Genomic DNA, 27,053 nt, shown 5'->3' with positions numbered 1-27,053 from the left:
CTTTTTAATATATGGGGTAAAATGATTATGTTAAATGTACAAAGACATTGCTTCTCAATCTAAACAGTACTGTAGATGTTTCTGGTCTGAAGCTTCTGAAATTGTCCAACTCTACTTCCAGAAGTAAGTGAGAGAAAGCAAGAATGGGTGCAGGGCGGGTGCTGGGGTGAGGGGGAATGGCAAAAGAGCAAGGGGGGCAGTTGTCTCCTTGGGGACCCCATCCCCCATACATCTTCCTATTGAAGCAGCCCCATGATGACTGCTCAGCCATGGCTTACCTGTTCTGCATATCCAGAATATCTGAATATCCAGATTACCATATATATATATATATATATATATATTTTTTTTTTTTTTTTTTCTGGCAGGCCACACCAGTCTAGACCAGAGGGGTGTGTTAAAGAAAAAAGTATTCAATGATATTTGTTAAAGAACAGTATGGAAGACTTTATTTAGGACCATCTCAATAGGTACAGGGACCTACTGCAGTGGGATCTGGCAGTGGAGGAGAGAGATTGGGCCCAAATCCAAATACAGCAGGAGCAAGTGGGAATTTATAGCCAAGGATCAGGGTGGGGTCTGTGGATGGAAAATTAACAAGAAAAACTTCAGGCATAGGGGGAATTCTGCCTCACCCAACCTAACAGGATTCTTGCTTAGGACAGGCTAAGGTGATCAGACATCGCCTGGGGGAGGATGGAGGATGAGGACCCTGATCAGATGGGGAGGGCGACAAGCTATCAAGGATGGAGGGTTCTTGTTAAACTGACTAAGCAGGGATTCTTTTGCTAAAACTGCATTTTTACAAGGAAATGCTTGGATGGGCCCAGCAGAAGATTCAGAAGTCTGAGTAAAGTTTGGCTAAACAAAGCATCTTTGCCAGGTGGCAATGGTTGGTCACATGGAAGGTCCTTTACAGGGTTGTGGAATGCCTTGATTCAGATATAAGTTGCTTTCTGATACATACTTACATCCTCTTTTAAGACAGTATCACTTTGTAGTTAAAAATCACTTACTGTTACTATGTAATGTATATAATTAATTATATAATGGTAACATATAGTCTTTTTTTCCTATAATAAAAGCAATACGGCCGGGCGCGGTGGCTCACGCCTGTAATCCCAGCTCTCAGGGAGGCAAGAGGCGGGAGGATAGCTTGAGCCCAGGAGTTCGAGACCTGCCTGGGCAATATAGCGAGACCCTGTTCTCCAGAAAAAGGAAAAAAAAAACAAAAAAAAAAACAAAAGACAAAAAAAAAAAAAAAAAAAAAAATAAGCGTAAAAGCAATACATGATCATTTATCCCATTTCACCATCATAGATACATATCAAGTAGAAAATGTGAGACCCTCATAATAGTCTCTAACCACCTCTCCCTCTGATGCACAAGCATGCACACCCTGGAAAATACTGCCGAGAACATGGTACACAATATGCTTTCAAACCAAGGTGCCCTGGTGGGATGATTCTCCCTAGGGGAGGCATGTGTGAGTGGTGACTATTCAGTTTGCCTGAAGGAACCTGAAATCCCAAACCAGAACAAATGGTTTCTGACCAGTTTCAGAATACTGAATTTTTAGGTAATCTTTAATTTAAAAAATTACTTTAAGTAATGTTTAATTTAATTTGTAAGTAATCTGTAATTTAATGCTAATTTTTACAATGCTTGTTTTTACCTTGGTGAAGGTAACTTGACATCTTAGATTTGCTTTAAAATAATAATGGGGGCAGGGAAGGTATAGTTGAAACAAGATCGGCTGTGGATTGATCACTGTTGAATTGGGTTGAATCTGGGTGAAGGGCCCATGGGAGGTTATTATTCTCTCTACTTTTGTACACTTAACATTTTCTGTAATAGAAATGTAGAATAAGTAAATAAACCAAGATAAATCAAGTGTTTTAAGTAAAAAAAGCTTAAGTCATGAAAAACAAGTGGCTGGGCCTGGGCGCGGTGGCTCCTGCCTGTAATCCCAGCACTTTGGGAGGCTAAGGCGGGAGGATCCCTTGAGGCCAGGAGTTTGAGGCCAGCCTGGGCAACATGGTGAAACCCCATCTCTACCAAAAATACAGAAATTAGCCGGGCGTGGTGGTGTGCGCCTGTAGTCCCAGCTACCCAAGAGGCTGAGGTGGGAGGTTCACTTGAACCTGAGAGGTGGAGGTTGCAGAGAGCTGAGATCATGCCACTGCACTCCAGCCTGGATGACAGTGCAAGGCTCTGTTTCAAGAAATATCAATCAATCAATCAATCAATCAATCAACCAATCCAAGTGGCTGCTGGGCAGTGCTGCTAGTCTGGGAGGCAGAGTTGTTGGAGCCATTCTCTGCCCACCCAGCCCCTGTACCACGTTTGTACTTGGCTTTTCCAGAGGGGGAAGGAGCATTTTCCAAATCCTCTATGGGCTGCTGTTTGGGCCAGTAGCTTTGGCTCAGCTCTGCTCATACCCTTTTGGCTCTGCTGGAGGAAGAAGATAAGAGGAAGAGGGAAGGTAGGGATAGGGGGGCAGTTGGTCAGGCCAACCATGAACAATTCACTCCCACCCTCTGGACTCAGTTTCCCTATTTGTCAAATGAGGTTACTGGCAGAGGGAACTCCAAGATGCCCCTCCATCCTCGGATACCCCATCTCATGCTAGCTGTTTTCTTTCACAGTCCAGTGACACAGGATGACCTCCAGTATCACAGCCTCAGCAAGCAGCAGAATGAGTCCCCGCAGCCCCTCGTGGAGACGGGAAAGGTCAGTGAGTCACATGGGTGTGGGAAGCCCCTTCCTCCCTGGTCCAGGCAGATGCATACATAGCAGCCTGTTAGAGGCTGGGCTGGAGAGGGCAGGAAGCCAGGGTTTGGATGGAGAGTGGAGAGTCCCAGACCTGGGGTGTTGGGGGGAACAGGTGGGAATGAGGAAGGGCTTAGGGCTTTGGGAGAGTGGGACAACCCCCAGTGGTTGGGAGTGGTGGCCCCCAAGGTGCACTGACAGCTGGCTTCTATCTCCTGGGTTCCATACCATTCTAGAGAGGTGGGCAGAGAAATGGGTAGGAGTGGGAGAGAGGGTGGCTTGTATGTCCTTACATGCTCCCAGGGAAGGAATGCAGTGGTGCCTTTCTGTTCTCAGTAGTATTGGCTCTGACAGTCATCCTCCTCACCTCCAACTTAGTCCTTAGTCCCTCCTACTGCAGTTCCTCTGAGGAAGCATTTGGCAAGATCGTGGGTGAGGAGAGGACCCTGGCCAGTGGCCCAGGCACCTGGAGCTCTTAGCAGGCACTGGCCCAGGTGGCCCGGGAGGTGGAAACAGACGAGGGACGTGGAGGGACACCCTGCCCTGTGTGGCCACCCATAGATCCTTCCCCACTCTAAGACAAGGCAGGGCCTGGGGTCTAGGAGAGACCTGAGAGAAAACCCTGTTTTTTTCCCCTTGCAGAAGTCTCCAGAATCTCTGGTCAAGCTGGATGCAACCCCATTGTCCTCCCCACGGCATGTGAGGATCAAAAACTGGGGCAGCGGGATGACTTTCCAAGACACACTTCACCATAAGGCCAAAGGGGTAAGTCTGGGGCTTCAGGGAGAACCACCTTTGTCCCAAGCTGGTGAAGCTGCCAGGGCTTTGTGGATCAAACAATTGTCCCCCTGGGCAAACCAAACAATCATCTAATTGGGCAAAGGGGTCTGGGAACAGAGACATTCCTCACCGATTACAGTAGGAAGTAAATGATGCCAACTCCCTGTTAACCACCCCAGTAAATAATGGATAATCCAGAAGGTCAAATAAATGATTGCAGAAACAAATTCATCTTTCTTAGAGAGATTTCAGGATGATGTCAGGGAGAATTTTCTAACAGAACTGCTCAGAGCTGGACTGTATTACATCAGGAGGTAGTGAGCTCCCTGTCACTGGAAGGATTTAAATGCAATTTGATAGGTTGCAGAGGGGTTCAAGTATCCTGTGAGTGGTTGGACTAAATGTCTTTTCAGGCTTCTTTCTGTCATCTAAGTTTTTAATTCTAACTTCAGGATACATTCTATTGTTGTAAAGTGGGAAAGAATGGACAATTTCAAGACCATGAAAGCAAAATTATTTCCCACATGCCCCCAAACCACCACAGTTAACATTCGGGTGCACTTCATTCGTGTGTGTGTGTGTGTGTGTGCGCGCGCGCGTGCGTGCACGTGTGTGCCTTCCTATGTCTCATTTCAGTTTGTTTTGGCCAAATACCAATATCATGTTCCCATAGGAGCCTTATTGGATTGACTTTGCTCTGGATCTGGAGCTGGCTGGGGAGCAGGGCCAGAGACTGAGTCCGGAGTAGGGGGACAAACCTGACTCACACCCACTGGGGTTCAGCCAGTGGAAGAGAGGAGATCTAGGTGGGAGAAAGCCAGGTGGACCCCAAGGAGGAGGTGCCACAGGGGTGGAGAGGAGGTGCAGGGAGCCGGAGCAGCCAGAGAGGAGCCAGGTAGCCAGGAGAGCTGGCCCCAGAGGAGGATGGCAAGAGGCCGAATGGCCCACCCTCACCACCTGCTTCTCTCTTTCCAGATTTTAACTTGCAGGTCCAAATCTTGCCTGGGGTCCATTATGACTCCCAAAAGTTTGACCAGAGGACCCAGGGACAAGCCTACCCCTCCAGATGAGCTTCTACCTCAAGCTATCGAATTTGTCAACCAATATTACGGCTCCTTCAAAGAGTAAGGCTTGCCTCCTGCAGGGTCGCTGCCTCCTGCAGGGTCGCTGCCTCCTGCTCTTCCTCCTGCTCTCCTGTCTCTACCCATCACCCTCTGATCCTAGCTAGATCCCTTTCCTTTCCAGATTTGTGGTGTTAAATCACTATGATTTTGCAGAGCGAAAATCACGGTTTTCTAGGGGAGAAGACCCTGGAGCAGGTTCTCATAATTGTGGGATAACGTTGTACATAGCGATACCAGTTAAAAGTGACTGAATTTGAGCCCTGGCTCCCGCATTGTGTCTCAACGTCCTCATCATATTAATGGCAAAAACTGCAACTACTTTTGCACCAACCTAATATAAAATGGGGATAATAATAGAAGGTGGCTCGTGAGATTTTTGTGAGGATTCAGTAAGTTCAGAACAGTGTCCTGGCATCCAGAGGCCTTGATTATGAATTAATATGGACCCTTTAATTATGAAATGTTTGAGACAGAAAGGATCTCTGAGACCACCTAGTCAGGCCCCTACTCCTACAGGTGTGAACATGGAAGCTGGTGACATACTTGAAGTCACCTCCTTCCAGCTGGAAGCCAGGCCACCTGACTAGGAGAGGGCAGGCCATTGCTCTTTGCCCTGACCCTGGTGGGGTTCTACATTTCTGGAGTTCTCTTCTTTTTTCTACCCAGTGAGGCTTCCCTGAGGACCATGCTAGACATCCTTCATTTCTATGGCCAATTGGTCATTTGGTTGACAGCACACATCAGGCACTGAGTATGCCCCAGCCTTGTGTCAGACACTGGAATACAAAGATTTTTAATTGTCATTTGCCAATTTTATTGCCAACGTATACAATTTTAATCATCCAAAGAGAGGTTGTATAGCATTGTGGCCTTCCCAGGTTCAAATCCTAGCTGTGGCCCTATGAGCTGAGTAAGCCTGGGCAAGTTACTTTGTCTCTCTATGCCTTATTTTCTTACCGAAAATGGTGATAGTAATAGTACCCACCTTGCAGGAGGAGGGTAGTTTGTGGGAGTTTATAAAGATGAAAGGAGTTAAAAAATATAAAGAGCTAGGAAGAATGCCTGGCCCACAGTAAGCACGACGTAAGTATTGGACATTATTATGTTTTTAGAACACTGCATTGTCCAAATAAAATATGTGGCTATGTAATTTAGGCCCCTTTAAAACTTTTAAAACAAAAATGCGTGAAGAGATTGTAAGAAAGAATGTCTGAAAGAAATGGATTGTTTTCTTTTTGTTTGTTTGTTTTTATTTTTGTTTTTTGAGATGGAGTTTTGCTCTTGTTGCCCAGGCTGGAGTGCAGTGGCACGATCTTGGCTCACTTCAATCTCCACCTCCCGGGTTTAAGCAATTCTCCTGCCTCAGCCTGCTGAGTAGCTGGGACTATAGGCGTGCACCACTACACCTGGCTAATTTTTTTTTTTTTTTTTGTATTTTTAGTTGAGACGGGGTTTCATCATGTTGGCCAGGCTGATCTCAATCTCCTGACCTCGTGATCCACCCACCTCAGCCTCCCAAAGTGCTGTGATTACACGCGTGAGCCACTGAGCCCGGCCCAGAAATGGATTGCTTTCTAGGCTAGGAGGGGAGTGTGGCTATTAGGGGAGAGCCTCACATAGCACTGCACCACACGAAGTGAGCCACAGATGTGTACCTGGGACTCCCTGGCGGGAAGAGTGGCTTCTGGTGGTACCACCTCCACTTTTCTTTTCTTTTCTTCGTCTTTTTTTTTTTTTTTTTTTTTTTTTTTGAGACTGGTTCTTGCTCTGTCTCCCAGCCTGGAACGCAGTGGCACAATCTCTGCTCACTGCAGCCTCGATCTCCTGGATCAAGTAATCCTCCCACCACAGCTTCCTGACGAGCTGGGACCACAGGTGTGCACCACTATGCCTAGCTAATTTTTTAAATTTTTAATAGAGACAGGGTCTCACTATGTTGCCCAGGCTGGTCTTGAACTCCTGAACTCAAGTGATCCTCCTGCCTCGGCCTCCCAAAGTGCTGGGATTACAGGTGTGTGCCGCTGCACCTGGCCCACCTCCAGTTTTCTACAACCCTAGAATGTCTGAGCTGGGAGGGAACGTGAGTCTTCAGAAGAGGCCCTCATCTTCCAGGGTCGGTGGTCCTCAACCCTGGCTGCACAGTAGACTCACCTGGAGAGCCTGCAAAATTCTGATGGCAGGGTCCCTTGAGCCAAGGGCAGCAGAATCTTGGGAGATGGGGACGAGGCAGACATGTGTGTGCTTCAAAAGCTCACCAGGTGATTCTAATGCACAGCCTGAATTGAGCAGCCTGTTAGGGGCTGCCTGCTTCGTGACCGCAAACTTCACAAGATCCTTGGCCTTTCAGCTCGGTTGTTAATTAATGAGCCTTTCGGGGTCCAGGGATTTTCCTGGATGGGTTTCATTGGGCCACAGTACTTATGTTATTTATTTATTTATTTAGCACAAAGCACGTGTGCACCATAACACTACGAGATTGGTATTATTATTATCCTCATCTTACAGGCAAGGCAACTGAAATCTACAGAAGAGATGTACCTTGCTCAAAGTTACACCCTTCAAAGCCCCAGAGTGGCGATTTGAACCCAGGCAGCTGGTGCCCGAGCCCTTGCTTTTCCCGTCAATGCTCTAGTACCTAGCCCTGTGGCCTTGCAGGTTCCCAACTCTGTTCTGGACCTGGGAGGCCTTGCTGTTGTGTGGAAGGCAATTGGGCAGGTGTGCAGAAGCCCAGCAGGGCTACAGGGCCATGCTTGGTGGTGTTGGAACCCATTTGCTTCTCACAGAGGAAAATTGTATTTTTCCAAGTCACAAGTACATACCTTGAACCCCTGCTTCCCTGACCAAGAGATCCTGGGGGTGTGGACGGGGACTGGCAGCCTCTTCTCACAAGGACCCTGGCAGTCTAAGACATGACCAGCTGAGCAGGTTCAGTGGCCTTTTGTATCTGAAGAATCATAGTATATTTAGAGATTGTGACTTGCTGCATGTTACATTTAAATCTGTTCACTGATGATGAAAGCCACTCCTTTTTTTCAGAGCTCATAGACATCATAGCATTTCTAATGCCTTAGAAACATGACTATATGAAAATGGCTATCACATCTAAAACTCTGAAGGAATTGGATGTGAATGTAAAAAATAACGCTTTCTTGCATATGCACGTGCTGACCACCATGTGTGTTGGTGGTGTGGGTGTTATGGTGATCATTACTGTTTTCATGCTTGGGTGCAGAGCGGGGAATATTGCTGGAAGCTTTGTTTGGGGAGGGAAGTCTCCCAGCAGTGGGGTGGTTCCCACCTCACCCTGCAGCTTCTTATGGCGGGGGTGTCCTTGGGGATAAATATCATCAAGTGTTTTGTCTTTGTGCTTTTTTTCTCTAATCAAGGAAAAGTTGTCGAGACACTCTTCATCCACAGAAAGGCCATTTTGTTCGGAGTTACCCACTCTCCTTAATCAGGAGTTCATTCTTTAAATAGTTTTGATGCTGTTTCAAAAGGCTTTGGTGCTGATTGGAATTCTCAAGGTTGTTGTTGGTGGTGGTGGTGTGTGTGTGTGTGTGTGTGTGTGTGTGTGTGTGTGTGTGTCTGTGTGTTTCAAAGCCTTTCTGACTGAGTCCCTCCCTCCCTTTGGGATATTTTTGAAGTCTGGGATGGGAGGAGAGAAGCAAGTTAAGAATTGCTTATGGAGTGACTGAATGAGCAATTCTGAGGCTGAGGAACAGCACGGTTTAGAGAGACTATGACATGGGCAGCTCTTTTCTGGCCAGGCCCTGGGACCCTGCAGACTGAGCTCCGATAGCCAGGTCCCAGTCCTGGCTTGACCAGGCTCCTGAGAAGGGTGGGCAGGCCCTCAACATCTTTGGGCTTACTGTCCCCGCTAGGGTGGAAGATGGAAGGTCACATCGCTGACAGTTAAGAACCTGGGCTTGGCATCAGGGCGACCTGGGTCTGGGTCCTGACTTTGCTCTTTCCTGTACTTATGTTCCTGGGCCTGGTACTTAACCTCCTAGAGCCTTGGCTATAAAATAGATGCAAAAATACCTCCCTCCTAGACTCAGTGAGACCCTGCCTGTGAGTTGCCAGTGCCTAGCTCATGTGGGTACCCAGTACACTGGAGCTGCCACGGAGGGACTGGCTCATCTCTCAGTCACGGCAAGGCAGGAGGGCACTCTCCTAACTAATGGAGAGAAAGGACATTGCTATGGCTGGATGGGACACTCCTCCCAGGCTTGCAAGTGTCTGAGAAGGATTGCACCCCTTACTGAGATGAATATGATTAAAGAAAAAGCACCTGAAAATAAGCAGTGTTCCCATGGGCTCAGGACTGGCTAGGTAATATTTATAGGACTCAATGTAAAAATGAAAATGTGGGCTCTTTATTTTAAAATGATTAAGAATTTCAAGATGGGGACAACAGAGCATTAAGCATGGGGTGCTTCTAGGCTAAGTGTGAGGTCCCCAAAGCCAGCCCTGGAGGGAGCTGTCTCTGGTGAGAGGCATCTTGCCCTCCTGGTGTCCTATTTCAGTTCCAGCGTCTGTGGATTGAATTAATCCCCATGTAAGGCCATCTCATTGTTGATCTTCCTGCTGTCTTCCTGTCCCCCAGGGCAAAAATAGAGGAACATCTGGCCAGAGTGGAAGCAGTAACAAAGGAGATAGAAACAACAGGAACCTACCAACTGACGGGAGATGAGCTCATCTTCGCCACCAAGCAGGCCTGGCGCAATGCCCCACGCTGCATTGGGAGGATCCAGTGGTCCAACCTGCAGGTGAACTTCCTTAGACTTGAGCGGGAGAGAGCTGGAGGCGGCCAGGCCCGGAGCAGATGGCTTGGAACAGCCACACAGAGCTGTGCCCAGGCCTCCTGGGACTGAAGCCATGGCCCTGGATCCTCTGTCACATTCCCAAATGTTGAGATGGGGCACCTAGGGTCCCTCCCTAGAAGCCTTGAGTCCTGTTTCAGCACCAGGGTTTCTAACTGCCCATTCTCTATTGTGTCAAATTCAGGAGACTAAATGCCATCATTAGAGTAAACCACGACCTTGTTTTTATTACTCTTGAGGCCGTGGTGCTGCAAGATGTGTTGTTTTCCTCGAATGCTTGAATTCTTGGCTCCAAGAGAACATTCTATTTAGCCTAGCCTCCTAGGCCGTCTTTTTGTTGGGGAATCATTTGTTGCAGGATAATATCAAAAGCACTTGGACAGAGAAATCGATTAGAACTGCCAGTGAAACCAACTCTGGCTGTGTAATATGTGCTGGTGTGGGAAAGGACCTAGCCTGGGGCTGTGGGAATCCCGATTCATGGTGCTTTCAAGTCAGGTTTTCTTGGAATTCTGGCTTTGCTGAGGTCTTCTGAGTGGGGTTGCCTGTGCTCCCCTGGAGGGCAGCTATGAAATGGGAGCGATGGTGCGGATGGGGGGCTGCACTCTTCTGCATGGTGTTGAGAGTGGCAGGTGCAGATGGAAGGCTGCACTCTTCTGCATGGTGTTGAGAGTGGCAGGTGCAGATGGGAGGCTGCACTCTTCTGCATGGTGTTGAGAGTGGCAGGTGCAGATGGGAGGCTGCACTCTTCTGCATGGTGTTGAGAGTGGCAGGTGCAGATGGGAGGCTGCACTCTTCTGCATGGTGTTGAGAGTGGCAGGTGCGGATGGGAGGCTGCACTCTTCTGCATGGTGTTGAGAGTGGCAGGTGCGGATGGGAGGCTGCACTCTTCTGCATGGTGTTGAGAGTGGCAGGTGCGGATGGGAGGCTGCACTCTTCTGCATGGTGTTGAGAGTGGCAGGTGCGGATGGGAGGCTGCACTCTTCTGCATGGTGTTGAGAGTGGCAGGTGCAGATGGGAGGCTGCACTCTTCTGCATGGTGTTGGGTGGCAGGTGCAGATGGGAGGCTGCACTCTTCTGCAGGGTGTTGAGTGGCAGGTGCGGATGGGAGGCTGCACTCTTCTGCATGGTGTTGAGTGGCAGGTGCGGATGGGAGGCTGCACTCTTCTGCATGGTGTTGAGAGTGGCAGGTGCAGATGGGAGGCTGCACTCTTCTGCATGGTGTTGAGAGTGGCAGGTGCAGATGGGAGGCTGCACTCTTCTGCATGGTGTTGAGAGTGGCAGGTGCAGATGGGAGGCTGCACTCTTCGGCATGGTGTTGAGAGTGGCAGGTGCGGATGGGAGGCTGCACTCTTCTGCATGGTGTTGAGAGTGGCAGGTGCGGATGGGAGGCTGCACTCTTCTGCATGGTGTTGAGAGTGGCAGGTGCGGATGGGAGGCTGCACTCTTCTGCATGGTGTTGGGTGGCAGGTGCAGATGGGAGGCTGCACTCTTCTGCATGGTGTTGAGTGGCAGGTGCGGATGGGAGGCTGCACTCTTCTGCATGGTGTTGAGTGGCAGGTGCGGATGGGAGGCTGCACTCTTCTGCATGGTGTTGAGAGTGGCAGGTGCAGATGGGAGGCTGCACTCTTCTGCATGGTGTTGAGAGTGGCAGGTGCAGATGGGAGGCTGCACTCTTCTGCATGGTGTTGAGAGTGGCAGGTGCAGATGGGAGGCTGCACTCTTCGGCATGGTGTTGAGTGTTTGGGTGTTGAGTGTTTCGGCTGCTCTATTGGTTCCCAGTGACTTCTGATCAGCCTCAAAGCCTCTGTCTACCCAGTCTTTGATGGGCATGGTCTGGATGGGCTGTTGCAGGTCTTTGATGCCCGCAGCTGTTCCACTGCCCGGGAAATGTTTGAACACATCTGCAGACACGTGCGTTACTCCACCAACAATGGCAACATCAGGTCGGTGCACGTTTCCCAGGGCTGCAGAGGGGCTTGCCTTGCCTGAGAATCTTAGCCAAAAGATGCAGCACTTGGGTCTAGGGGAGGCATCTCCAGCTCCAGGAGAAACCAGGGAGAAAGAAAAAAGAGAAAGACTCAGGCTTCTTCAGAGACTTCCAGTAGTGAGCCCAGCCCCTGTGAGCTCAGCTCCCATCGGCAGCCCATGCCCTTGGTTTCCTTCTGATGTGGAGCCATTTGGAGGGGATGGAGGATCTTTAAGAAGTAACTGCTTCACTATTCAGGGTTGGGGGCTCCCATTTTTTAGAAGGGATGGGATATTAAGAGGTTACCTTCCTCTCCCAACCAACGAGGTCAAAGCTAATAGGACTGAACAGCTCATTTGGTTATTCATTCATCTTTTTGTTCAGCAAACACTCAGTGCCTACCTAATGCAACCCAACACAGGACTAGGCTGGGGGAGCTGGGGGAAGATGGGGTATGGGGGAGTAGGAGGAAGGATGACTAGGACCCTAAGATGCTGCTCCAGGTGGTGTGAGCCTACGACCTGCACTGGACAGGCATCCAGCTAACTCAACTTCAAGGACGGAGACATAGGCAGTGAGGGAAAGACTGGCAGATCAGCTAACCCTGCCTGATGGATGGGAAGGCCCCCTTGAGGGGGTGGACCCTGGGTCTTGAGGGAGGGCAGGAGGAGAAGGCATGTCAGGAGGCTGGCTCAGTCAGCTTGGGATCAGGGGCTGCAGAGCAGGTATGGTGGAGAGGGAGGTTGGGCCAGTGCAGGATGGCTGGGCCCCCACCAGGGCCAGGTGGTAAACAGCACTGTTCCTGTCCCGGGAAGGTCGGCCATCACCGTGTTCCCCCAGCGGAGCGATGGCAAGCACGACTTCCGGGTGTGGAATGCTCAGCTCATCCGCTATGCTGGCTACCAGATGCCAGATGGCAGCATCAGAGGGGACCCTGCCAATGTGGAATTCACTCAGGTACCCGGCCCAGCCTCAGCCCCCGGCCATTGGGGCAGGGAGCCCTGTGGTGAGTGAGTGACAGAGTGGAGCCCAGAGGAGACACGCAGCCCAGGCTTACAGACTCACAGGGCCTGTCTTGTTCCCCAGCTGTGCATCGACCTGGGCTGGAAGCCCAAGTACGGCCGCTTCGATGTGGTCCCCCTGGTCCTGCAAGCCGATGGCCGTGACCCTGAGCTCTTCGAAATTCCACCTGACCTTGTGCTTGAGGTGGCCATGGAACATCCCAAGTAAGTAGGCTGAGGGTGCTGGGGGCAGGGGCAAGTCAACACACAGCCCTTCTCCTTTCCTAAGTGAGGCTCCAGCCCTCCCCATACCTCCCCTAAAGCCCAGCCAGCAGCAGGTGACACTCAGGGGGCTGGCTTTCAAGGACTCTTTTGTCACTGTTGCATTCTGCAGCCATTCTGCACTGGCACCTTGGGCCTCAGACAGGAGGATGTGTTGATGCTGAGGGGAAGCAGAGGATTAGGCGGATGGGGCCCCAGGAGCTTGAGAAGCAGTGACTGCAAGAGAGGAATGCATTGAGATTCTAGAAAGGAGCAGCCCAGGCCTCTTCTGCCCTCCTGCCAATGCTCTTAGCTGTCCCTCTCCTGTCGGGAGCATATAGGGCTGCAGTGACTTCAAGAGTCCCACTGGCCCAGCCCCTGCTCTATGCAGTTCTCATAATTGCAAAAATACCTCTGCGTATTGAGATTTAGTCTCTAGCAGACATTGGGCTGGGCTCTTCTTCCTGGACATTGAATGAACCAAATTCAGTCCCGACTCATGGCCTTTGTACTCCCTGTTCCCTTTGCCTGACATGCCTTTTCCTCAGAACTTTTCTAGGCTCATTTCTTCTTGTCAAAAGGTATTTCCTATAATGTCACCTCCTCTGAGAAGGCTCTCTGACCACTCAAGCTAGAGGAGGCGCCCTTACCCTCAGTCTAACACATCATCTTGTTTTTATTTCTTAGATATTTGTTTACCCATTTATAATCTAGAGTCTAGACATTAGACTACAAGTTCCTTGAGAGTGGAGATCTTTTCTTTTCTGTTCACAATGTATACCCAACAGCTAGCAGAGTGCCTGGCACATAGTAGGTGCTCAGTTATAAATGTTTGTGGAATAAATGAATATACAAGTGAATGATATTACTAGCTTTATAATAATTCCATGAATTTGATGCTATGATTTCTATTCTGCTAATGGGGATGTTGTGGCTCAGATAAGCTAAAAAACATCCCAAGTTCACACTGCTAGTCAGTGGTGAGGCAGAACTTGAACCCCAGCTTTCTGACACTAGAGTCCTTAATTGCTCTGTTGTGTTGCGTTCTCAGCATTTAGCACAGAGCCTGGCACATACTTGACGCTTAATATAGTTTTGCATGAATGAATGAGTGCATGAATGCATAATTTAATAAATGGCATCCTATGTGTCCAATACGTCTCTCTGGCTGGGATTAACTCAGAATCAACTCTTGGAAAGGAGTTTTCTTGTTTGACTCTTTCTGAAGCTTTCTTCTTGGTGGGCAGGTGGGCGGTCAGTGGGAGGCCAAAGGTGCAAAAGTGAAGCCCCCAGCGCCAGACATGGTGGTTCACACCTATAATTCCAGCACTTTGGGAGGCTGAGGCAGGAGGATTACTTGAGGCCAGTAGTTCGAAACCAGCCCGGGCAACATAGTAAGACTCTAAAAAATAATAATAATAATAAGGAAAAAAATTAGCTGAGCAAGATGGCACATGCCTGCAGTCCTAGCTACTTGGAAGGCTGAGGCAGGAGGATCGCGTGGGCCCAGGAGTTAAAGGCTGCAGTGAGTTATGATTGTGCCACTGCACTGCACTCCAGCATGAGCAACAGAGCAAGACCAAGTCACTAAAAAAAAAAAAAAAAAAAAAAAAATAAGGAAGGCCCCAGTTAAATTGTGTCTGCCTTTTTGCCAGATACGAGTGGTTTCGGGAACTGGAGCTAAAGTGGTACGCCCTGCCTGCAGTGGCCAACATGCTGCTCGAGGTGGGCGGCCTGGAGTTCCCAGGGTGCCCCTTCAATGGCTGGTACATGGGCACAGAGATCGGAGTCCGGGACTTCTGTGACGTCCAGCGCTACAACATCCTGGAGGTAACACAGGCAGCCCAGCTGGCCAGTTGAAGGTGTGGGCCTGGGGGTGGCTTCAGGGACTGACTCCCCGCTATCACTCTGCCTCTGTAGGAAGTGGGCAGGAGAATGGGCTTGGAAACGCACAAGCTGGCCTCGCTCTGGAAAGACCAGGCTGTCGTTGAGATCAACATTGCTGTGCTCCATAGTTTCCAGGTATGTCTGGAGTTTTGTGAGTCTGAAGACTTTTTGGTTAGAAGCTTATCTGATCCAGTGACTTATGTGATGCTTAATTTATAAGTCAGCCCCCTTGCTCACTCTAGAGGTCGAGCAACAGGCGCTCCTCACCTCCCAAGACTGTTCAATCCCTGCACTTGAGCACTGAATTCTGTCCTCTCTCAATCACTCAAGGACTTTACTCCCCAAAATTTCCCTCTTCTCTCTCTGTATCATCAATGTCTCTCTCTCTGCTGAGTCATTCCCAGCAGTGTACAGACAGGCTCTCTTAGCCCCATTTCAAAGAAATAAATGAATAGCTAACCACATAACTCCTGCCAAACCTCAGGCTCCCTCCAGCCACTGCCTCACCCTTCTGCTCCTTTCTACAGCAAAACTATGGAGAGATCTCATTGCGCTTCCTCATCCCGCAGCTGCTTCAGCCTGGCTGGGCGACAGAGCGAGACTCCACTCAAAAACAAAAAAAAAAAACAAAGAAGGCCTCCCTGACCATGCCATGTAAAATGATGCCCTCACCCCACTGCCAACCTGTCTCTTTGTGTTAGTCCTTTAACCATTTTATTTTTCTTCAAAATACTTCCTCATACAGTTCCTGGCATTATATAGGACATCGACTTTCTTCTTTCTTTTCCGTTTTTTTTTTTTTTTTTTGAGACATCATCTCACTTGGTCACCCAGGCTGGAATGCAGTGGCATGATCACTGCAGCCTTGACCTCCTGGGCTCAAGTGATCCTCCCACCTTAGCCTGCCGAGTAGCTGGGACTACAGGTGCACACCATGCTTGCCTAATTTTTATATTTTTAGTAGAGTTGTGTTTTTCCATGTTGCCCAGGTTAGTTCTGAACTCCTGGCCTCAAGTGCTCCGCTTGCCTCAGCCTCCCAAAGCGCTGGGATTATAGGCATGAGCCACAGCGCCGGGCCGGCTTTCTTTATTGTTTGGTTTCCCCCACTAGCATGTAAGCTCCATGGGGCAGGGACCTTGTCTGTCTGTTTGCTGCTGCACCTCTGGCCTGGAAGAGTGTCTGGCACATGGTAGATGCTAAAATAATGTGTCTTGGAAGAATGAATGATGAGGGCCACATTCGCGTACTGGCCTGGCACAAACTGGGTCTTCAGTCCTTGTCCGATGCGTGCATGAATGAGTGATGCTGGGAGGGGACCTATGAGCTGTGGCTGCTCTTGCTTGCTGTGCAAGGATGACAGCCTCCACCTCCTCGTAAGCCCACACACAGCCACTAGGCTCCTGTGTGGGGCTAAGCCCTCTGGCCCATCCGCTGCTCTTACTCATAGAAACACTTCTCTTCCCTGTGGGAAGGAGGCCTGAGATGTAGGAAGATACTACTTTAGAAGCCACGGCCATTGCCACAAAGCTGACAGATGCCCTGGAGACCCCACCACTGGGCATTCATTCATTCATTCAGCAATGTTTTACTCAGCATTTGCCTGGTGCTGGGCACTAGGCTGGGCCAAGGATGTGAGTGGTGAACAGAGTACAGATGAGCACACACTGTTCCCCATGACTGGGTCACCCCATAGGCAGATCAGGCCTGTGCTTGACAGGGGAGGGGAAGATGGAACAGGAAAAGCCCCCCGGTGTTTCAGGAAGGGCTGGCTTTGCACCACACATCCTGACTCCTGGGGACTCCCAGCACCAGCCCTGATGCTGGCAGGATGTGGATACGTCCCAGAAAATCTGTGAGCCTCTGCTGTCTCCTGACCGTGGCTGACTGTGTCCTTCCACTGCCTGAGCGTCTCCAGGACTTCCTCACCACCCTCCTTCAGGGTAAAATTCAAAAGATGGGCCCTTGTTTCCTCCTCTGTAAAATGGGGATAATAGTGCCTCCCTCACCTGAGGATTATAAGAGTTAAGTAAAAATGCATGCAAAATGTTTAGCTGCACTGCCTGGCCCATGGAGAACACTCAGTAAGCAATGATTTTCTTACTGTTTATTATGTTGTCATCATGATCGTGGCTACCACTGAGTTTTTTTTTTTTTTTTTTTTTTTTGGAGATGAACTCTCCCTCCTTTGCCTAGGCTGGAGTGCATGGTGTGATCTCGGCTCACTGCAACCTCCGCCTCCTGGGTCCAAGCAATTCTCCTGCCTCAGCCTCCCAAGTAGCTGGGATTACAGGATTGCACCACCACACCCGGCTAATTTTTGTAATTTTAGTAGAGATAGGGTTTCACCATGTTGGCCAGGCTGGTTTCAAACCCCTGGCCTCAAGTGATCCACCTGTCTCTGCCTCCCAAAGTGCTGGGATTACAGGTGTGAGCCACTGCACCCATCCTGTAGCTACCGCTGAGCTTAGAACTGATCTGGCTCCCAGGAGTTGCTGTGTCTTGGAAGAATAAATGAATGAGAGCCCACGTCCACAAGAGTGGTGGCCGGACTTTTATATACACATATATAACTTATGTATGTCTATAGGATTTACAAGGCATGGCTGGCCTTCCCAGGCCTGACACCAGCTGGTCCTCTCATGCCTCCTTGCCTTGACTCATACGGTGCCCCACTCAACTAACTTGCACCCCTCTCACAAGTCTCCCTTCCTCTCAGGAGCTGCTCCCGAAATTCGCCAACTCGCCCTGGGCCTCTGTCTGGTGTTGTATCCTCTCCTCTGCCCTTCCCCAGCACCTTTGCCTGCCTCCATCAGAGTTTCTATCAGGCCATGTGAAAATGACTGATTTTCCTCTGCTTCCCCACCCAGTTAGACTAGGCTCTAATGCAGAGAAGGGGTTGTGTCTTTCCCTTCTATAACGCCGATGCCTTATGCAGTGCCTGGCAGATGGAGATTATAAGAGCAGCTAACATTTATTAAGCACTTACTATGCTTTGCTTATTTCAGCTTATTGCATCCTTTCAACAACCTCATGATGTAGGAACTTTTTTGTTGGAGACAAGGTCTTGTTTTGTTACCCAGACTGGAGTGCAGTGGCTTGATCATGGCTCACTGCAGCCTCGACCTCCTGGGCTCAAGCAATGCTCCCACCACATCAGCCTCCCACGTATCTGAGAACACTGGCATGTGCCACCACACCTGGCTAATTTTTAATTTTTTTTTTTTTAAGACAGAGTCTCGCTCTGTCACCCAGACTGGAGTGCAATGGCGTGATCTCGGCTCACTGCAACCTCTGCCTCCTGGGTTCAAGCGATTGTCCTTCCTTAGCCTTCTGAGTAGCTGGGATTACAGGTGTGTGCCTCCAGCATGCCTGGCTAATTTTTATATTTTTTAGTAGAGACGGAGTTTCACCATGTTGGTCAGGCTGGTCTCAAACTCCTGACCTCAGGTGATCTGCCCGTCTCGCCCTCCCAAAGTGCTGGGATTATAGGCGTAAGCCCCAACACCTGGCCTACTAATTTTTAAATTTTTATAGAGACAGGGTCTCACCATGTTTCCCAGGCTGATTTCAAACTCCTGGGCTCAAGCGACCCTTCCACCTCGGCCTCCCAAAGTGCTAGGATTACAGGCATGAGCCACTGCACCTGGCCATTATAGGAATTCATATAATTCCCATTTCACAGATAAGGAAACTTAAAGAACTAATTGCTTAATGTCACATGGCAAATAAGAAGCCAGAGTTTCAACCACTATGTTAAACAAGTATCTCTTGACTGAATGGGTTGCCACAGACATAGAGGCCAGTGGCTGCCTTGCTGGACCATTCCATGGGGTCAGACCCCACAGCCCATAATTTCAGACTGTGAGTGATTCGTCTCCCATACACTATAGTTCTCCCAATGCTTCAGACCTCCCCACGGAGGGGTCTGGCTTCTTTTTGGCTGAGGAGGCTACAACCCCATGCAAGTGACTCTTAGAACTCTCCACCATAAATGGCTGGGATGGTATTTCCTTTACCTGCCAAAAGGTGCTGTGGTTTAAGTTATGTAGATCCAGAGAGAGCCATTTGCTGGGAGTCTGGGGAAACCTGTGGGCATGAGAGGCTGGATATTGCCCTCAAAGAGTTAAGGGAGGCCCCCATGGGACCTGTGGGCTGACCCTGGCTAATGTGCTTTCTTGAGCTCTGTCAGAGGCTCCACAAGCGCCTTCCCTTTGGGTGTTTATTTTCAGCAGGCAAGGAGAGGGCCAGGAGGAGTTGCTCTCCCATGTTATAGATTGCCAGGCCTTCCCAGGCACTCTCTGGGAGCCCTGCAGCCAACCGGCCCCTCTCCTGATTCCCCCACCCTTATCTCCACTCCCCTTCTTGCCTTCTGATACAGAAGCAGAATGTGACCATCATGGACCACCACTCGGCTGCAGAATCCTTCATGAAGTACATGCAGAATGAATACCGGTCCCGTGGGGGCTGCCCGGCAGACTGGATTTGGCTGGTCCCTCCCATGTCTGGGAGCATCACCCCCGTGTTTCACCAGGAGATGCTGAACTACGTCCTGTCCCCTTTCTACTACTATCAGGTTAGGGACCTTTCTCTTCTCTCCCTCCTGGGGGCTCAGGTGTGGCTGTATGTGTGTGTGTGTGTGTGTGTGCACCTCATTGTTACACGTGCAGGGCACAAGGGGAGGCAGGAGTATGTTGTTAGGGCTTTCCAGGCCCCACTCAAGGATGCTGAGCAGCCTTTGTGCATTTCCACGGAGAGTGGCACTGAAGGAAGTGCCTTCCACTGCACCGCTAGTGGCCTGTGGCTCGGATGCGGGGTCTGTCATTATACCTGCTTCCACGGGAGGGTCCGGCAACAGTCACTCAGCAGAGTGCTGAGGGGATTAGCCCCCGAGTCAGACGCTATTGATTCTGCCACTTCCTAGCAATAGGGTCTTGGGTGGGTCCTTTCCCCTTTCTGAGCCCTGATCTTCTCATCTCTAAAAGGGATGGGCTTCACTCCACAACAGGGGGTTGTGTGGATCGCAAAGCTGGTATATGGAACAGCTCAGCCCAGTGCCCAACGCAGAATGCATTCAGTAACCATGAGCTATTGAGACGAGTTCATTTTGTGCCAAAAAGGATTTGGGTTCAATTTTAAGAAGAGCTTCCTCCATCTAAAGGAAGAGCTTCCTCCATCTACAGGACCTCACATGCAGGGTGACTGCATGTCCTAGAGTCTTGCCTGTTGTAGTCGCAGCTCTTCTTGCTCTCAAAGGTGTCTGGGTTGGGACTGTACATTATGTCGTCTGCCTGGTGATAAGATGCTAAAAGCAAAAGGGAGTGCAGCCTGTTCCTTCCAGGAGGACACTAATGAGAATAAGAGTTAGCCACCCCCCTCGATGTGCAGGCTCCATGCTGGGCAGTGGAGAGGCAACTCTGGGGGAGAGGCAGCCACAGCCCTCCCTTGCAGGAGTTCAGTGATGGGGGTGGAGCGCAGGCCAGCCTTCTCTCTCAGGCTCATGACGGGTGCGAAGGGTCCTCTACCAATGCAGCATCCGCAAGCCGAGCCAAGCCAGGACCCCGCCCTGCCCTCACATCTCCTTTCTTTTCTGAAGGTAGAGGCCTGGAAAACCCATGTCTGGCAGGACGAGAAGCGGAGACCCAAGAGAAGGGAGATTCCGTTGAAAGTCTTGGTCAAGTGAGTGGCAGTGGCAGTGGCTGGTAGTGATGTGTGAACTGTGTCTCTCCCTTCTAGTCAGCCTCTGCCTCCAGTCCTCGAAGGGCAAGAACACAGGGAATGGATATTCTTTTTGCTTTTGTTTTTGAGACAGGGTCCTTACTCTGTCACCCAGGCTGGGGTGTAGTGGTGCCATCACAGCTCACTGCAGCCTCTGCTTCCCGAGCTCAAGTGATCCTCCCACCTGAGCCTCCCAAGTATCTGGGACCACAGGTACAAACCCACGCCTGACTAATTTTGTTTATTTTTTGTAGAGACGGGGTCTCGCAGTGTTGCCCAAGTTGGTCTTGAACTCCTGGGCTCAAGCGATCTTCCTGTCTCAGCCTCCCAAAGTGCTGGGATTACAGATGTGAGCCACGGCGCCCAGCCTGGGAATGTATATTCTTTGTGGAATTTGGCTCCCAGAGGTCCAGTTGCCAATTCCAAGGGTCCCCTGCTGCCATTGTTCCAACCTTCTCTCTCCTCCCTTTTCCCAAAGGGGCCTATAGTAGTGGGTGAGGGGAGGAAAAGGGTGAGTTGTCACGGTGCATGGCTGGTAAGAAACGTAGCTTGCTTTTCCCTCAACCTGCCCCACGTTAAACGCTGTCCCCTCCCATTCCCCTGGTCCCCCATTTTCTTCTGAAAGGCTGACTCAGCACACAGCGCCTGCCTGTCTGTCTGTCCCCACAGAGCTGTGCTCTTTGCCTGTATGCTGATGCGCAAGACAATGGCGTCCCGAGTCAGAGTCACCATCCTCTTTGCGACAGAGACAGGAAAATCAGAGGCGCTGGCCTGGGACCTGGGGGCCTTGTTCAGCTGTGCCTTCAACCCCAAGGTACTGGCTCAGTGGGATGGCTGTTGTTTTTTCTGCTTGTGTGCAGGGGAGTCTAGGAAAAGTTAAAACGGTTTCCCCACTCCTGGATGTCTCAGAGCCTTGGATGTGCTAATGTGCATCATAAATCTGGAAGAGAAGGAAAGACTTGTGTGCAGGGATTGCCAAACTTACACAGAAGATGAGTTTTTCATGGTGTTCTGGAGAACACAGTCTGAGAAACACTTTCACAGTGAATCCAGGCCTCAATATACATCAGCTGCTCTGGCTGAACTTTATTCAGGCTCACTGAACACCGGCTGTGCAGGATGCAGTGGTACATGTGAAAGGGGGAAGAGATGAGTAAGCTGCAGATAAACAAAAAAAAGGCCGCAGAGGGTCTGTCTAAGCTCTATCCCCTGCCTTCAACACTGACGGTTAAAATCCAACTCTTAGGGAATGGTGGTCACGTGCTGGACCAGCCCCAGGCTCTGAGGATCTGACAGTGAGTGGTGCAGAGCCAGGCCTTGCCCCTGGGGAGCTCTCCAGCATACACCTCCCTCTCCCCTCCCAGCGCCCTGCAAATCAGGCGTCAATGCCATTGTTAATGCACAGAGGAGGAACCTGACTGTTAGACAGGTTGATGGGTTTTCCAGGGTCGCACGGCTTCTGGGAGATGGATGTGACCCTGAGGACAGGGCACAGGCCAGCGTAATGCCACGATGGGATGAACTGTGATCTGTGCCACGTAGAGGCCTAGGCCAAGGGGGCACTGACTGATGACCAGGTCGGCCAGGTTGCTGAAAAAACCTCTTGGGTCCAAGCCTCAACTGCCGGCTCCCAGGAGTCCAGAACTGCCAGGAGAGTGGTGGCAGGTCCCCCATCCTCAGCTGGGTGGGCCTGGATAGAACAGCAAGGTGAGGGCACATTTCCCCGGCCGTTCCCTCCGGGCACAGTTGTGACCTGCTCATTCCAATTTTGTGGAAATATTTCCACACATGGAGAATTGCAAATAGTAGTGGACATGGTGAGAGGCATTTAGACATGGGAAGGGCAGTATTTTGGAGACAGATCTTCCAGGGCTTGCCGACAGGTTAGCCGTAGGGCTTGAGCGGGGAAGGAAAACAGAGGATGATGTGTTCAAATTGGTTCATTCACCTCCTCTGTGCCACGCCTGTGCCCGGCCCTGGGAGAGACAGATGAGCACAGGAGCCGCAGCCTGGGGACAGTGTGGGAGGAAGCCCAGGGTGTCTGGGCAGGGTAGGGAGGGCCCTACTGGGAGCCGAGGGCTGATGTCCACTTGGGTGCCATCCAGGTTGTCTGCATGGATAAGTACAACCTCAGCTGCCTGGAGGAGGAGCGGCTGCTGTTGGTGGTGACCAGTACGTTTGGCAACGGAGACTGCCCCGGCAATGGAGAGGTGGGTGGCCTGAGGTCTGGCTGGTCTAGGGGGTGGTAGGGCACAGGAGGACCCAGGAAGGGTCTGGGGGATGCGGCAGGTCCTACAGAGGGCATTTGGGAGTCAGTGCTCAGGCCACTCCGGGTCACTCAGGTTATCTGCCGGCCTCTGTCGTAATTATTGCCATATGGGAGTGCCACCTCTCCTATGACATATTTAATATATTTCTGTGAATGGCCTACCTGTTTGTATTTAAAAATTCATACTTAAAGGAAACTTGTATCACTCCCACAAATGGGAAGCAGCAAAACATAAATTCAATGAAAACAAAATGAAGTTAATGAATTTTAGCTAGATACTATTCCCTGGCCAAGGCCTGCTCTTTGTTTTTTTTGTTTGTTTTTTGGTTTTATTTATTTATTTATTTATTTATTTAGATGGAGTTTTGCTCTTGTTGCCCAGGGTAGAGTGCAATGGTGCGAACTCAACTCACTGCAAACTCTGCCTCCCTGGTTCAAGTGATTCTCCTGCCTCAGCCTCCCAAGTAGCTGGGATTACAGGCACGCACCACCACGCCTGGCCAATTTTGTATTCTTTTTTTTTAGTAGAGATGGGGTTTCTCCATGTTGGTCAGGCTGGTCTCGAACTCCCAACCTCAGGTGATCCACCTGCCTCAGCCTCCCAGAGTGCTGGGATTATAGGCGTGAGCCACCGTGCTCAGCTATCTTTGTTTTTAAAAAAGAGTACTAGGCAATGAGAGAGGTATTAAAGGTCTATTAGCACCAATTTGAGACTGTCTCTCCAGTGCTCAGAAGAATGAAAATGTAATTGAAGGGGAATAACTAAAAAATAAATCATGAAAAGGGAGTAAATAGTCACCATGGGATTTGACGCTAGTTCTGCTGGATCACATACCTCCTGGAATCATCTTGGATTCCTGGAAAGCCAGCCTTATTGCAGAGACTATGGGACCAATTGTTGTTGCTTCTACTGGGTTCCAAAAAGAATCACGGCCCATTAGGAGCCCCTCTGGAGAAGCCATGCTACAAGGCAGGCCCCCTCTGCTAGGGCTGGATGGGTGGGGGCCCGGCTGTTCCAGGACCCCATTAAGGGGCAGGGCCTACACGAGTTGCTACAGTTTAGTTGGAGTGAGAGACAAGCTAAACTTGTCAGCTGACAACCAGGTCCTTGGCCAGGTAGCCCCATATGTAAACCAACTTCCATTGTGGGCCGTGAGCCTTCTCCTGCAAGCTGTGGCCAGGTTTCCAGAAGAAAGGAAAAAACAGTGTTTTTATTCATCCTGGCTTGAGAACTCTGTCATTCCCTCTCTTTCTAGAAACTGAAGAAATCGCTCTTCATGCTGAAAGAGCTCAACAACAAATTCAGGTAAAGCTTTTTCCCTTGTCCTACTCCTCCTAGCCCTGCCTTGTGGACCCAAAGTCTGGGTTCAGGGGATGGAACTGGGTGTGCACAGGGGGTCTTCTCAGAACCGTGCAGGCACAGAGAAACCCTGGGTCTAAGGTTTGTATTCAGAACGTGTCGAGGGTCAAACCACAGAAACCAAGTCTCTCTCACAGGTCTGCAGGCCAAGCATGGGGTGGTCGTGGGAGTTGGTGACAAGGCTCAGGGGTCGGGGGGGCCAGAAGGGGGTCCAGCTCCATGCTGCAGCTGGAGGGGGAGAGTCTGGGGCTGGCCCTCCAGGCTGTTGGTGCTGGGTGCCAGGTGCTGCTTGCATGGGACATGAGTCTCTGTGTGTGTCCTTGGGCAGGTACGCTGTGTTTGGCCTTGGCTCCAGCATGTACCCTCGGTTCTGCGCCTTTGCTCATGACATTGATCAGAAGCTGTCCCACCTGGGGGCCTCTCAGCTCACCCCGATGGGAGAAGGGGATGAGCTCAGTGGACAGGAGGACGCCTTCCGCAGCTGGGCCGTGCAAACCTTCAAGGTCAGTTCCCAGCCAGAGCTGCCCCCGCAGCAGGGACATGACACGGTGCATTCATGCCTAGGACATCTGTGCTGGGTGTCCCAGGTGCCATGACCTCTGCCCATGGTCCTGTAGATGTGGTCCCAGGCACGGGCCAGGGCCACAAGGCTGAGGGCTTAGGTCATTGCTGCTGTCCCTCAGCCCCCCAGAAGAGTTCCACCCTGTGCACACGACTCTGGGGGAGAAGGTGGCACAGATACCCCCTGCCCTTAGGGAGCTTCTAGTTTAAGGTCTTTCCTCCACTGACTACCTAGGTCACCTCTTAACTACTGTGTCTGTTTCAGTCTCACAGCCATAGAGAGCCTAGGGACAGGCATCACATAGTGGCGGATCCACTTTGGATCCACTCAGTATCTCCATAGCTCTTTATTGCTGTGGTTGGCCCCAGTCATTTAGGAAACTCATCACTCATGCAGAGCGTCACTCAGTGGTGGTGCTTAGGAGCATCAGCTTGCGTCAGGGCAGGCTTGGTTTCAAAGCCCAGGCCTCCTCCATGTGGCTCCACACCAGGAAAATGGGAGCAATCAGACCTCTCCCAGTGTGGGCATGAGGATACAACAAGATCATGTCAATATTGGCATTCATAATGGTTGGGCACAGTGGAGCATGCCTGCAATCCAAGCACTTTAGGAGGCTGAGGTGGGCAGATCGCTTGAGCCCAGGGACTCGAAACTAGCCTGGGTAACATGTGAAACCTGCCTCTACTGAAAATACAGAAAATTGGCTGGGCTTGATTGTGCATACCTGTAGTCTCAGCTACTCAGGAGGCTGAGGCGGGAGGATTGCTTGAGCCCAGGAGGTTGGCGCTTCAGTGAGCTATGATGGCACCACTGTACTCCAGCCTGGGCGACTGAGTGAGACCCTGTCTCAAAACAAAAACAAAGCAGTATTTATAATAGTAGCAATAGCTACCATGTGCCAAGCCCAGACACCTCTTTGAGTCCTTGCTGTCACCCTATCAGGTAAGTGTGCTTCGAAGTTACGCGAAGCGCATGGCTCAGTGTTCAGCCCATGGTAAGGGCCTAAAAAGTGGTAGCCCCAGTGCTGGGGATGCTGCTGCTGCTGACCATTAACCCTAGTCTGCTCCACCTTCTTCCAGGCAGCCTGTGAGACGTTTGATGTCCGAGGCAAACAGCACATTCAGATCCCCAAGCTCTACACCTCCAATGTGACCTGGGACCCGCACCACTATAGGCTCGTGCAGGACTCACAGCCTTTGGACCTCAGCAAAGGTACCTCCTTCTCTGCAGCACATGGGGCTTGTTTGTGTTGGGGTCTGAGCCCTAAGCCCATGGTCAAGGAGACCCCCAGGTCTTTCTGAACAGAGACAGTTGGCCTCGGAGCCTCCCTCTCACTGCAGCAAGAGCCTGTTAGGGTACAAGACTCAAGGCGCTGAGGGAGGCTGTTTCAGGAGGGAGCCCCTGGAGGGTAGTGGAGACAGAAGGGGTCAGCATCCGCCGAGGGCCTACTGTGTGCCAGGCACTGTGTGGGGCTCCTGGCCCACATGGGCTAAGTGAACCTGGACACTCCTCCTGGGAGAAAGGCACAGATGGAGAAATTGCAGTTCAGGGAGGTGAAGCAAGCTGCTAGCCTGTGGCCACATTGGGGTCTGAGCCCCAGCCTTCCAGCCGCGAAGGCAGCCAAGTGTCATGAAGAAGGCATCACAGAGGCGATTCCAGGCTGTAGTGGTGAACTCTCCACTCTGCACCCCCGGGTGCTGTGCCCTGTGCCCTGTCTAAGATAGTCCTGAAGGTTTCTACATGTTTAAGATATCCCCAACGTCAACGATGCTGTCCTGTGGATCCCAAGCCATGGAGATGTCCTGGGAGTTTCCATTTTTAGGTTGAATTTCCCAACACCTAGAAGCAATACCTAGAAGCTGCCCTGTATCAGATCAAGGACCTTTTTTTTTTTTTTTATGAGACGGAGTCTTGGTCTGTCATCCAGGCTGGAGTGCAGTGGCGCAGTTCCCGCTTACTGCAACCTCCGCCTCCTGGCTTCAAGTGATTCTCATGTAGCTGGGACTATAGGCACTACCACCATGACTGGTTTCAGTATGTTGGCCAGTCTGGTCTCAAACTCCTAACCTCCAGTAATCCACCCGCCACGGCCTCCAAAAGTGCTGGGATTATAGGCATGAGCCACCACACCCGGCCTTATTTGTGGAATAAAAGGAAGAAAAAGAAAACCCCAATGGCCACCTCAGCAGGATGCCTCAAGGGTGGTGTTCAGGTGTCACTGACTCAGACATCTGGGAGCTTCCCCTACCTATGCTCAAGAGCCACTTTGCCATTTCACCGTCTCTGTGTCCTCCACAGCCCTCAGCAGCATGCACGCCAAGAACGTGTTCACCCTGAGGCTCAAATCTCGGCAGAATCTACAAAGTCCGACATCCAGGTAAGGGAAAGTGCAGGGCTTCGTGGGTGATACTCTGTCGATTTTATTTTAATGAATGAAAGATCAGAAGAAGTCAGTCTTTGAAGGGAGAGGAGAGGAGTATCTGCTGGCATTAGCAGCCACACTGTCGGTAGGACCGGCCCACCTGGTAAC

At 50.7% G+C, this 27,053-nt stretch overlaps 1 protein-coding gene across 2 annotated transcripts in view; it reads left to right on the top strand.

Moving 5' to 3' along the window:
• NOS2 (nitric oxide synthase 2) overlaps positions 1-27,053 on the top strand; it is a 48,532-nt gene that overhangs the window by 11,922 nt on the left and 9,557 nt on the right. For both annotated transcript variants that reach the window (XM_054459843.2, XM_054459844.2), the window contains 17 exons: positions 2,649-2,733; positions 3,415-3,537; positions 4,528-4,676; positions 9,283-9,445; positions 11,354-11,445; positions 12,284-12,425; positions 12,555-12,694; positions 14,386-14,560; positions 14,651-14,752; positions 18,996-19,190; positions 20,211-20,293; positions 21,002-21,146; positions 22,438-22,542; positions 23,858-23,907; positions 24,290-24,464; positions 25,603-25,735; positions 26,822-26,900. In XM_054459843.2, the coding sequence (XP_054315818.1) occupies positions 2,649-2,733; positions 3,415-3,537; positions 4,528-4,676; positions 9,283-9,445; positions 11,354-11,445; positions 12,284-12,425; positions 12,555-12,694; positions 14,386-14,560; positions 14,651-14,752; positions 18,996-19,190; positions 20,211-20,293; positions 21,002-21,146; positions 22,438-22,542; positions 23,858-23,907; positions 24,290-24,464; positions 25,603-25,735; positions 26,822-26,900 (2,136 nt within the window). The remainder of the gene's footprint in view (positions 1-2,648; positions 2,734-3,414; positions 3,538-4,527; positions 4,677-9,282; positions 9,446-11,353; positions 11,446-12,283; positions 12,426-12,554; positions 12,695-14,385; positions 14,561-14,650; positions 14,753-18,995; positions 19,191-20,210; positions 20,294-21,001; positions 21,147-22,437; positions 22,543-23,857; positions 23,908-24,289; positions 24,465-25,602; positions 25,736-26,821; positions 26,901-27,053) is intronic.

The sequence above is a fragment of the Pongo pygmaeus genome, chromosome 19 (assembly GCF_028885625.2).
Source record: "Pongo pygmaeus isolate AG05252 chromosome 19, NHGRI_mPonPyg2-v2.0_pri, whole genome shotgun sequence".
NCBI lineage: Eukaryota > Metazoa > Chordata > Mammalia > Primates > Hominidae > Pongo > Pongo pygmaeus.
This window is presented reverse-complemented; position numbering and strand designations above follow the sequence as displayed.